This window comes from Mixophyes fleayi, chromosome 10 (genome assembly GCF_038048845.1).
Source record: "Mixophyes fleayi isolate aMixFle1 chromosome 10, aMixFle1.hap1, whole genome shotgun sequence".
In the NCBI taxonomy this organism is placed as follows: Eukaryota; Metazoa; Chordata; class Amphibia; order Anura; family Limnodynastidae; genus Mixophyes; species Mixophyes fleayi.
In genome coordinates, this window is record NC_134411.1 from 104,687,756 (window position 1) to 104,700,172 (window position 12,417).

General features: G+C 48.3%; 2 protein-coding genes across 5 annotated transcripts in view; one reads left to right on the forward strand and one right to left on the reverse strand.

Annotated features, from left to right (window-relative positions):
• The window catches only part of KIFC3 (kinesin family member C3), a 38,442-nt gene extending 31,419 nt beyond the window's left edge, over window positions 1-7,023 (forward strand). Inside the window, 4 exon segments of the mRNA XM_075189439.1 lie at window positions 5,490-5,532; window positions 5,535-5,623; window positions 6,074-6,137; window positions 6,766-7,023. Coding sequence (XP_075045540.1) covers window positions 5,490-5,532; window positions 5,535-5,623; window positions 6,074-6,137; window positions 6,766-6,839 — 270 coding nt within the window. The 3' untranslated portion in view covers window positions 6,840-7,023.
• A 134-nt stretch (window positions 7,024-7,157) lies between these two features.
• The window catches only part of KATNB1 (katanin regulatory subunit B1), a 35,153-nt gene continuing 29,893 nt past the window's right edge, over window positions 7,158-12,417 (reverse strand). For all 4 annotated transcript variants that reach the window (XM_075189443.1, XM_075189441.1, XM_075189442.1 and 1 more), the window contains 9 exons: window positions 11,075-11,172; window positions 10,243-10,293; window positions 8,915-8,988; window positions 8,513-8,662; window positions 8,281-8,430; window positions 8,066-8,142; window positions 7,868-7,942; window positions 7,673-7,789; window positions 7,158-7,602 (listed from right to left, as the gene is read on the reverse strand). In XM_075189443.1, the coding sequence (XP_075045544.1) occupies window positions 7,470-7,602; window positions 7,673-7,789; window positions 7,868-7,942; window positions 8,066-8,142; window positions 8,281-8,430; window positions 8,513-8,662; window positions 8,915-8,988; window positions 10,243-10,293; window positions 11,075-11,172 (925 nt within the window). In that variant the 3' untranslated portion in view covers window positions 7,158-7,469. The remainder of the gene's footprint in view (window positions 7,603-7,672; window positions 7,790-7,867; window positions 7,943-8,065; window positions 8,143-8,280; window positions 8,431-8,512; window positions 8,663-8,914; window positions 8,989-10,242; window positions 10,294-11,074; window positions 11,173-12,417) is intronic.

The following is a 12,417-nucleotide window of genomic DNA, read 5'->3' on the forward strand; positions in this document are numbered from 1 at the left end:
GTCACTGCACAACGCTGTGCCCTGTTTGGAGCGGAGGATTGGAGGTACCGACACTGGATACCGTTAAAGGCTGTGCCCGGGATGGCAGTCACAGCTTCACCACACTCCGCGGGACAGCAGGGCGATGAGTGTTAACCTCTCCCAGCACAGTGCTGAGAGAGGGGTTTAGCACGCTACGGTGGGCCCCAGGAATGGCTGCCTCTGTAGTATAGTGGCAGTCTTCATGTTCCTTAAAGGGGCTGGGTCAGGTAGGGATTACTGGATATATGTGAGCTCCCCAATAGCCACTGGATTGGTGGAAGGGGCACAGTTCTCTTCCTCTACGGTATCGGCTCATTAGTCTCTGGCTTAAGTCCTGGCAGCTGATGTGGAGTCTAAGAACAGGAAAATCATTTCCCTTTTATGGAGGCGTCATGTTTGGCTGGACAAAATTATTAGTCAGGCGGCAGGAGGAAAAAGTGCTTTTCTTCCTGTTAATGCACCATAAGTTAAAGTGTCCCGGTTTTGCTCCCCCAGTAAGTCAATGGATCAGAGGGCAATCATCTGTCCCCATGGGTGTTATGCAACGTGGACAGCAGCCTGGTCTTCTAGACGCTCAGCCGCCAAGTCTGCTGACAAGCATGTAGTTTGATGGGCGTTCTACCCATCCAGCATTCGCTGTTTTGGCGAGGGGAATCTTTTGTTAGACCTTCGACAGGTATCGGAATAAACAAAAGGGTGGGTTGCGCTATCTATATTTGTGTAAAGCAGCCAAAGTAGAACCTGCAAGTGTACAGGAGGGAATCCCTACCCTCCCAAAAAGAGCTGATAACGTGGTATACAGGTTCTGGGCGCTAGAAGGTATAGCATGTATAGCAAAGTTAATGTTATTTATTCCAACATAATGTACACAGTAAGTTTTCCGTCCGGAAACAGAATAAAACTGACATTTGCACTTGGTAGACGGTATGTGAAACAAACAAGATATATCGGACATTCCACAATACGGGTTACAATACCCAGTGGACAATTGATGTGTATGGAGTGATATGGTTTAATTTCATCATTTGTTTATATTTGCTTTTTGTTTGTTTCACATACCGTCTACCAAGTGCAAATGTCAGTTTATTGTGTTTCCGGACGGAAAACTTACTGTGTACATTATGTTGCAATAAATAACATTAACCACCAACTTTGCTATACCTTCTAGCGCCCAGAACCTGATATACCACGTTATCTTCTCAGGTATCGAGTCGAAGAGTCTTGCTCTGCGGGAGGCCATTTACTCCCCCGATTCTTCAGGGGGTGCTTGTACCAGTTCCGAACCATCAAAGAGGTTTGTGATTTTATTCCACTGTTTTTGGTTCAAAAAACTGATAGTTAATTCAGACTAATACTGAATCTCAAACCTTTGAACACCCAGCTGCAGGTGCCATAGTTCAGGATGGAGTCAGTAATTCACAGTATGGAACAGCACGAATTCTTGGTGGATTTAGACACAAATGTACATGTTCCCATCTGGAAAGGTCATCAGTCCCTCCTCAGATTTATTGTTCAGTCAGAACACTACCAGTTCAGGGCTCTTCCTTTTGGTCTGGCCACGGCCCCACGGATCTTCACCAAGATCATGGCATCTCAGTTGAAGACCAAGGGAGTGACGATCATCTCATCAAGGAGTAGTTGCCAGCGGGGGTTGTGTCCCATGTTCAGGCGATGGGAGTGCAGGGTCTGTGCCACGTCTGGATTCTGAATCTCTCGAAGTTCAATTTGGCTGCGTCTCAGCGGATGATCTTTTTGGGTCTGCTCTTAGACACCTAAAGAGGGTGTTCTTACCAACATACAATTTTTACAAAGAAGATGAGAATTCTATTGGCTGTCAGACAGACTTCTGGACACTTCTGCATGAAGGTTCTGGGCAGGATGGTAGTGACTTTTGACCCAGTAGAATTTGCTCAGTTTCGTGCGACAGAGTTTCAGCTGGAACTTTTCTTGAAGTGAAACAGGTCTCAACTGAACCATTCCAGTCAGGTGTATCCTCTTTTACCAAGAGTGCATAAGTCATTCCTTTGGTGACTGCAGAAGGATAATCTCTGCAAGTGTTGCCCATTTTCAATCTGGGATTGGACCTAGGTGACGACGGATGCCAGCATTTAGGGTTGGCGAGTTGTATGTCTTCATGCCAGGTTCTTTCAACCTTGGCGGAATCTAAACTCCTCATCAATGTGTTGGAGCTTTGTTCCACGCTCTGTCCGTCAGTGTGGAACATTTGCTGTGGGGCAGGGTGGCACCAGAAGTCCTCTAGCCATAAGAAAGACATGCAAGATCTTTCATTGGGGTGAAAAACATGCTCGGGCCATCACGGCAGTCTTCATCCCAGGAGTGGAATAGTTGGAGGCCCACTTGAGCAAGCAGTCTCTTCACCCAGGCGAATGGTCTTTGCTTTCAGAGGTGTTCTTCAAAATTGTGGACAGGTGGGGTTAACCAGACGTTCACCTTGTGGTTCAACAGAGACATCATCATGTCGAGCTCTTCTGTTCCAGGGCAGTCTTAGACACCATGTCTCTTCCCTGGCGGTTTCACTTGGTTTATCTGTACTCTCCAGTGGTACCGAGGGTTGAGGAGAGTGTGCCATAATCATTCTGGTGGCGCCCGGTTGGTCTCGGGGAGCCTGGTACATAGATGTTCTCTGGGTCAGTTGTGGCAGCTCCTGCTCAGACCAGACCTGCTCAGTCAAGGAGCGTTTATACATCACGGTTTAGAAGGTCTGTTGAGGTCATGATGCATCGAGCGGAGGGTTTGTCTGAGCATGTGGTAAAAACCATGCTTCGCGCTTGGAAGCCAGGTACGACCAATAATTATAATTATGATAGGGTTAAGGACATATATTGCCTGGTGTTGAAAGAAGGTATTCCCTACCTCTTCTTCTTTTCGGTTGTCCAGTTTACTTATGTTCTTACAGGGCGTCTACTAAGACGCCCCGTAAGAATGGCATCTACTAAGACTGCCCTTGGGTCTCTTGCCTTTGAATAAAACAGGTTCACTTTGTGGTTGAACTGTGACCCCAACATGTGGCCGTCCGGTTGACCCCATCTGTTCAGTGTCTGGTCTCTCACCATTCTCCTGGGTGAACAGTCTGCCTGCTCAGGAAATCTGTAGTCTTCACCCCAGGAGTAGAAAACGGGGAGGCAATGATGGCCTGAACATTCCATTCCACCAAAAACCCTGGTGGATGTTATGGCACAGCTCTGGCATTGTCAGACTGTATCTGTACAGATGTTCTGTGTGGACTAGAGCGCAGAACACTGCTTGCAGTTTTAAGACTATTATTGGGAGCTTTGACTCCACCGGAGTCTTAAGACTCTGAAAGTGGGCATGAAGACTGACAGCCCCCAACCTCCCCCTGAGCCTGAGGGAATCTCAGCAATCGCACTGACTAAGGATTTAGCCCAGGCTGGTTCCTCCACATCGGTACCGGAGCCGTCTGGCATATACGGCATATGATCCTCTAGCTGGGAGGCTGCGTATAAAACATCCACCCCTGTCCCACAGGTAATGTAACATGGCATTTACAGAAGCCACCTTAACAGCCTCAGTTCTGGAAGAACGCCCCTCGTCAGACATGACATTAAGGCAGAGACTATAGAACACAATAACCGAACACTATCAAATAGTTTACAGACCGAAGCCCGGTAAATGGAGTTAAATTTCACTTGTAATCTACCCCGAACTACTCCTCCTCCTCAGGACACAGGCTGGTACAGAGAGGAGAGCAGGGCGCATGCTTCAATCGCACTGAAAGAGCGTGTCAAGGGGGAGATAACAAGATTGTGTCTGGGCTACCAATAATACAAAATATATATAAAAAAAAAAGTCACAATCACATTTATTGATCAAATAATTGGATATTGATGCAAATCATAAATGAATATAAAATTGAAATATTTAGTCAACATAATAAACATCAGACATAAAAAATATAAAGCAAATACAAAATAATTAATAATAGTGAAAAGAACGGCACAAGTCCCGATACCAAAGAGAAAATGAAAAATATATGATAAGTACAAAACATAATATATGAACTCAATCAATACTGTTGGAGTCAACAGGTAGATACGTTGCTCATTATGCTGGAGAATGACCAGCTACTCACAGTTAGTGATTTAGTGGAAAATCCAAGGAAGAAGGCTGTTGTCACCAAGGACCGTCCTTTCAACCAATTTAGTGGCTAGCAGGGGCTTACTGTCATAGTACCCCCTGCCTGACCTGGACTGATCACAAATGTAAAAAAAATTTAAATCATACAGTCCCTACACCTGGAGCACTGTGCTGGGAGAGAGTTCACTTACCTTGAGCCGCTCTCTCTGGTGCAGTCACTGCACGGGATCTCCGATATGGCAGAGACCAGCTTCCCCATGCAGTCCATCGATGGGTGAGGGGAGGCAGAACTCTCTACTACCTCCAGGGCAGGGTCCCTGCTGGAGCGCTTAATCAATCATCGCTATATGGCATTTAAAATAAGCTGTTATAGCAGCTGCTAAAATGACTCCCACTCTAAGGGCACTTTAAAAAAGTGACAATTACTCTGGCAGGCGTGCTGCAGGGAGAGGGAATGGGAGGAGCTAAAATTAAATGTTAAAATTTAAAGTACCCTCGCTCCTGGCTGCGCTCAATAACCCCCCCCCCCCCCAAATCCTTTTCTCTTGGCTCATCTGGGGACACCGGGCTCCCACCCTTTACTTTCTGGGTTCTCCTTTTGTGCAATATGGTTTGTTAATGAGGATGTTGTTCCCTCATTTCTGTTCCTTTCTCTATTTTCCCCTTGTCTGTGGGGCTTGGTTAAACCTAAACTGAAGAACTAACAGGAGAGGGGTATAGAGGGGAAGGAGCTATGGGGAACTTCTAAAGAGGTCTCAGGAGTAAGTCCGGATATCGCGGTCTCTCTACATACAGCACTTTCACTATCAGTGCTCCCTTCTCCTGTGATAGTGACTGGAGTCTCCTCTGTCCTCACCCCCTCCCAATTTCAGTCTACATCACAATCAGCCCACAAACACTTTGGATTTATCAGATGCACAACATTTAGTTACTCCAGTCACCCAGATTGATTATCTCTTATCATATAAGTGGGGACTTTCCTGTCATATATCTATCATTCTTTTTCTGTTCGTAAATAACAATTCACTATTTTCTTATGACTAGAGAAACGAACCAAAAACTAGGTAAAATATCTCCAATGTTTAACGCATAAACCAAATTACAGTAATGGTGCAATATATAAAGTTTGCAGAACACCATCTGTACTTTATATATACACACGAGGGTTGTGCTCAGAGCGAGATAATGTAATTATCATCTGAGCATATTACATGAATGGGAATCTTTGGCTAATGATACCGGGAATAAACATACAATACCTTCACAGGGATCTGATGCATGTAATACAGGGTTGTGGACACTAGATGGAGATATTGTCCTGATCTATCAACATGTCTGTGTATTGTCTGCAGGTGTCGTCGATAGAGCAGAACGTAAGCGAGACCCTCTGCTCGCTCCGTTTGGCGACAGAGTTCAAGCTGTGGAGCTGGGAGCACCGGGCAGAAGAATTGAGCAGCAGCCAGTCGCAAGCACAGAGATATCTATGGTACGGCCAGTAGTGGTAGAGATGACCAGTGACAACTCCGCCTCTTTCCCCGTAATACCACATTATCCTACAGCTCAGGCCCCTCCCTCCAGGAGCCCCGTTTGCCCATTAACGAGGACATCTGCTGGAAAAATGACAAATGTTCTCCTATAGGATGTCAGTGTTACACTGTGCAGGAATTATCCTTCTGATGGAGTTATGGCCGTCTGGGAGTTAGGAATGTAAAGAATCAGAATAATGAATAAAACAAAATAGTGCCCCTCACCCACCAGCGTAGCCATGGAGGAGGCGATATTCTGAGAGTAATGTTTACAATCACAGCTCCTCCTAATTAGAGGGGAAACTTATTAAATGTTCACACTTTGCATAGAAAAACCTTGTGCCCCGTTGTCTCAGAGTAATGCAATTATAGTGTCACAGAGAATCCATTATTCTTCTGCTTGTTCACAGAGCGACACCCCTCCACCCCGCGGAGCAAGAACTACATCTGTGCGCAAGAAGGCTCCAAGCTCAGGTACGGAGAGCCCCCCCCCCCCCCCCCCACTCAGTCAGGGGTCCCCCCAGGTACGGAGAGCCCCCCCCCCCCACCCACACACATTCAGTCAGGGGTCCCCTCAGGTACGGAGAGCCCCCCCCACTCAGTCAGGGGTCCCCCCCCCCCACACACACTCAGTCAGGGGTCCCCCCAGTTACAATCACTAGAACAGTCTGTCTGCCGCATATTGCTGACCCGCTGTGCACTGGAAGAGTGGGGACACATGGACGGCACAGACACCATAGTATAATAAAGTCCCTGTACTGATCTCTCAGGCTGGAAGTGGCCATTTATGGAGGAGAAGCTTCTGTTTGTGTTGTATCCTGACTAGCGACACCTACAGGTAAACCCACACATTACACTGACAGGCAGGGCTAGCGGAGAAATTACTTTTTATCTAAAAAATAAAAATATGAAGCTATTTTTACACTGCATAATCTCTATTCCCTCACTAAGTCATCAGGTATCATTTGTGACACAAATAACTTATCACAATGAGCCGTAAACGTCGTCCACAGAAATGCAAATTTGTACAGCCCCAAAATTTACTAGGAGAGATTATATATATATATATATATACATTGACTGATAAATGGTCTCTTTTCAGTCCGGCACCGGATAGGGACCCCCCTAAACAGCACGATTGTGGGGTTCCTGAACTGCCAGCCACTGACTATCTAACGCAGAGAATTTGTAAAGAGGAAAGGACCCTGGATGGGGGGGGGGGGGGGGGGGGGGGGTGATGCACCTTAAACTATGGTTATACTGAACAGTTGCTGCCTGTGTAAATGTCTCGTCTGTATTTTGATATATTTATAGAGAATCTCTACACTTTATAATAAAGTATTTTCTAATGAACCCTCCAGTTGTGTGTTTGTTCAGTTTGTGTCTGGCAATGTGCAGCACAGTCATCACAACACTCACAAGAACCTGATCCCGGTGTATAAACACTAATCACACAATCATCAGCATATAACACACACATACAATGCAAGATATGGACACTTACTTTTAATAGTAACTATAAAGAAGACGGTTAACAAAAGGCGTCCGGAATCCGTCACTGATCTGCCGGGATGAGAACGCCCAACCAGCGCAGTCCTTTCACCAGTCACCGCCCCCTGCGTCTGGCCGGGCAGCTATACACCATCTTCTTACAGAACAGTTCAAGGAAACAGTGCTGGAAATATTCATTGATTCTTCCAGGTTTCACAACGTGGTTCCATCTATCCCCAGGACGCACAGATTACCTGGAGACAGTTTATTTCTATCCCCGAGGTGATACAGAGCTCATCAGAGAATTCTATCACATTACTCCAGTCCAGACATCAGCAGATGCAGCTCCCGGAAATTACTTCCGTATCGACCAGTGAGCGATGTTCTGTTCTTTACCAGTGGGGCCAAACTTCTCAGCTGCTTGTAACACTGCTTACACTTGGTCAGCCTGTGGGCAGAGGGCATTGTTAGTTACTATACAAAGGGTAAGGGAGAAGCAGCCACCTATGGGACCTCACCTTTCCTCACGAGAGATGTCCACTCCCACAGAAGGCGGAGCTGCGAGAGTGTCGGTGATTAGCGGCAGGAACCTCTGCAGGACCAACTTGAGGGAGATGCACCCTGTCTGCATGTAACTAGGAACAGAGAATACTCTGCGGTTACTGTGGCTGAAGGACAGACAGGCCGTGAATATCGGAGACTTTGGAACTCACCTCTCGTACTTGCTCTGCAGCAGTTTATCTATTTGAGGCAGAACAGTGAGACAGAGATCCAGTTTCCACAGAGACCTGCGGCAGATGACATTTGTTCAGTTTCGGTATGTGAAACAGAGTGATGGAAAGGACATCTAATAAACCACTATACAACTATGTCAGGCCAGAAACAACGATGCAAACAGTCGGGTCACTCACGCTTTCTGGTTGATGATATTTAAGAGATCCACAACCACCGACAGATCATTAACCGCAACAGCAGAGTCCATTGAGGTCTGAAACACAACCAATAGTAACGAGGAACAAGGCAACAATCCTTTAATTCCTTAATGTAATATATACAATAAATAACCACAGAGCTGCAGTTTGAGAAGCAGGGGAGGGGTCAGTCACATTTCTGGAGAGATTCTCACCTTGACGTCCCCCGTACTCCACACGGCTCTCACCACATTGAGGTTCTGAATTCGGCTGGTGAGCACCATGCACATTGTATCATGCCCTTTTCGGATCTGAGATATGGATTCTTCATCAGAAACTTCCATCGGGTACGAGCCCTTCACAACCTGCAGGAAGGAAGGACAATGCTGATGAAGAAGTGAAGCAGAGGGTCCCAACATTTATCCCACCCACGGTCATATTACTCACGGGGAGGAAGTCTGCCACTTTAAGACCGATGGGCTCATTCCTCGTAGCAGATATAACAGGGGGTCTGCTGGGTAAGATGGGAGCACTAGGAGGGTCGTGGCACACAATGGGTGTAGATGTTGCCACCGGGGGTCTGTGTAGTTGCTCAGACTGTGGAAATAAAGCACATTGACTATAAAATGTGTGGGTTCCAGATGGAGACCTTTGCGGGATCACACAGGCAGGTGGTGGTCACTTTGTATATGGATACATAATGTCAGACGAGTGTGCTGATCTACACAGTACATAACACACATCAGTCCCAGGATTTGGGCAGCCAGTAATCTACGATGCTCCAATCCCACTCCAAAGATGAGCATTATATAAATATTAGCAATATTACTCATCCCATGACTTGCGTACATTTTTCTTGCTGGCTGGGATAAGGACGACCGCTTCAGATACTGGCGGAACAGATTCCTTCACAGTGGTGGATTCTGTGGATACAGAACATAGAATAGAAACCGGCTGGATAGCGATAGGCGGACAGAGGGGTACAGGGTGAGAATGGCCGACCACTGATGGGTGGAGAGGGGTATGGCTGGCGGATAACTGACGGACAGAGAACGAATAATATGTGGACACAGACAATATATAACAATAGAAAGGAGGATGAAGCAGGGACAAATAGGGGTACAGTGATGACAAAGATTCAGACATATAACTGGGATCAAGTGTAACATATAAATTTAATTATAATTAATTATATATAAATATAATTTACAGTGTAAAAGAGGATAGAAGGTTTATAGAACACATCAGCCGGGTGTTTAACAGGTTACAGAGAGAAACGTTTTCAGGAACAATTAATAGAACACAAAATGGGAAACTTGGACGCTTATGTTTATGTGTCTATCTGTGACAATTGTGGAATATATATATATATATATATACACACAATGTGAAAAGACAACGGCGCTCAGTGCAAACACCAATGATCACGTGTTTAAAACCTGTGCTCAAATATTAAAGTCACATACATTAGGCTGCTTCCCTTTGAAACATCAGCTTGCAGATGTATAATCTAGATATACAAAAGAAAAAAGTGCCAGAACATAGTGTGATATTGCCAAATCAGAGCAGTGATCAGGATAATCAAATTAGCCTCGTACCAGATATAAAGTCTGAGACGAAACGCGTCAGGGATCTTCTGATGTGCATCTGATTTGATCTGTCAGCTGAACACACATTGTCGCCTGTCACCAGAGGGACTGAGGAACCACTATCTCCTGTTTGTGGATTGGTGTAAAGGAGCCAGGATCACCAGTGGATGGCGAGATCTTTACTGGACAGTGGATGATCACAGTGCACAGATAAGCTTGATTTGATTTTATTCAATGTACGGGCATTGATTTGCTGTCTATGGATACAATTTTATGAATTCAATTATATTTTACTTTTGTTGTAAACGCACTACACTATTGTTTGTTATTTTTTATCTGAGTTTTAGTTTGGAGTACCTTAATCTGCACCAAATTATCTGGAGATCGCAGAGAGACACTTTCTCAGATAAGCGAATTTATATCTTATATCTGGTATGAGGCTAATTTGATAATTATCCTGATCACTGCTCTGATTTGGCAATATCACACTATGTTTTGGCGCTTCTATATATATATATATATATATATATATATATATATATATATAAACAGACTGCCCGAAACATATATGATTATACTGGTTCTTACCTTCCTCCAGGGGGGCTGGGAATGGCTCACTGTTCCGTGGGGGGGTACGAGCTGAAAGAAGAGAGGACAACAGAAATATAATTGGACATTTGACAGGAGAAAACTGCTGGTGTGAACTGTTAAAACAAAACAAAGGAGGAAAGGAGGGCACAAATAAGTAAATGGACTGAGGAGCAGAGGGGGGAGTCAGGGTGTGCAGGGGCCGGGGGGCAGAGGCAGGGGCCGTGGAGTAAAGGTACTGAGGAGCAGAGGGTGGAGCCAGGGTGTGCAGGGGCCGGGGGGCAGAGGCAGGGGCGGTGGAGTAAAGGTACTGAGGAGCAGAGGGGGGAGTCAGGGTGTGCAGGAGCCGGGTGGCAGAGGCAGGGGCCGTGGAGTAAAGGGACTGAGGAGCAGAGGGTGGAGCCAGGGTGTGCAGGGGCCGGGGGGCAGAGGCAGGGGCCGTGGAGTAAAGGGTGGAGTCAGGGTGTGCAGGGGCCGGGGGGCAGAGGCAGGGGCCGTGGAGTAAAGGTACTGAGGAGCAGAGGGGGGAGTCAGGGTGTGCAGGAGCCGGGTGGCAGAGGCAGGGGCCGTGGAGTAAAGGGACTGAGGAGCAGAGGGTGGAGCCAGGGTGTGCAGGGGCCGGGGGCAGAGGCAGGGGCCGTGGAGTAAAGGGTGGAGCCAGGGTGTGCAGGGGCCGGGGGGCAGAGGCAGGGGCGGTGGAGTAAAGGGACTGAGGAGCAGAGGGTGGAGCCAGGGTGTGCAGGGGCCGTGGAGTAAAGGGACTGAGGAGCAGAGGCAGGGAAGATATAAGGGGCAGTTCATGGCGGGGACAGGTGGATAGATTGGTCCTTACAGATGGCGCTTCTGGGCTGGAAGAGCTCCTTATATTCCTCTGGATTCTCTATCTCAGTTCGGGAATCTTTCTCCTCATCATCGCTGGTAGGACTGACCCTGGAAGGGGGGGGTCACATATTTAAAAATTTAAAACAACCACCAAATATTACGACAAAGTTTAAATAATGAGATAACTATGTTATGTTTTATGTTTCTACCACAAAAATGTAAGTTTTGCACTATTAAGTGAAAGTTTTCATGCCTTGGAAATAGCGTGTCATTTTCCAATAGTGGATTTAAATCTGCACTTCTATCATTTCCTGCTGAGATTACGCTAGAGCATAGAAAGAAACTGTATCCTCTAAATCAAGGAACACTGCACTCTGCTGACAAAGTAACGGATAATAGTGACACAAAACAAAGCTGCAGGAACGCCGCCGACCTGGTGGTGCTAGCGGGCTGGGGGAGGAACGCCACCCACCTGGTGGTGCTAGCGGGCTGGGGGAGGAACGCCACCGACCTGGTGGTGCTAGCGGGCTGGGGGAGGAACGCCACCGACCTGGTGGTGCTAGCGGGCTGGGGGAGGAACGCCGCCGACCTGGTGGTGCTAGCGGGCTGGGGGAGGAACGCCACCGACCTGGTGGTGCTAGCGGGCTGGGGGAGGAACGCCACCCACCTGGTGGTGCTAGCGGGCTGGGGGAGGAACGCCGCCGACCTGGTGGTGCTAGCGGGCTGGGGAGGAACGCCGCCGACCTGGTGGTGCTAGCGGGCTGGGGGAGGAACGCCACCGACCTGGTGGTGCTAGCGGGCTGGGGGAGGAACGCCGCCGACCTGGTGGTGCTAGCGGGCTGGGGGAGGAACGCCGCCGACCTGGTGGTGCTAGCGGGCTGGGGGAGGAACGCCGCCGACCTGGTGGTGCTAGCGGGCTGGGGGAGGAACGCCGCCGACCTGGTGGTGCTAGCGGGCTGGGGGAGGAACGCCGCCGACCTGGTGGTGCTAGCGGGCTGGGGGAGGAACGCCACCGACCTGGTGGTGCTAGCGGGCTGGGGGAGGAACGCCACCCACCTGGTGGTGCTAGCGGGCTGGGGGAGGAACGCCACCGACCTGGTTGGTGCTAGCGGGCTGGGGGAGGAACGCCACCGACCTGGTGGTGCTAGCGGGCTGGGGGAGGAACGCCACCGACCTGGTGGTGCTAGCGGGCTGGGGGAGGAACGCCACCCACCTGGTGGTGCTAGCGGGCTGGGGGAGGAACGCCACCCACCTGGTGGTGCTAGCGGGCTGGGGGAGGAACGCCACCCACCTGGTGGTGCTAGCGGGCTGGGGGAGGAACGCCACCGACCTGGTGGTGCTAGCGGGCTGGGG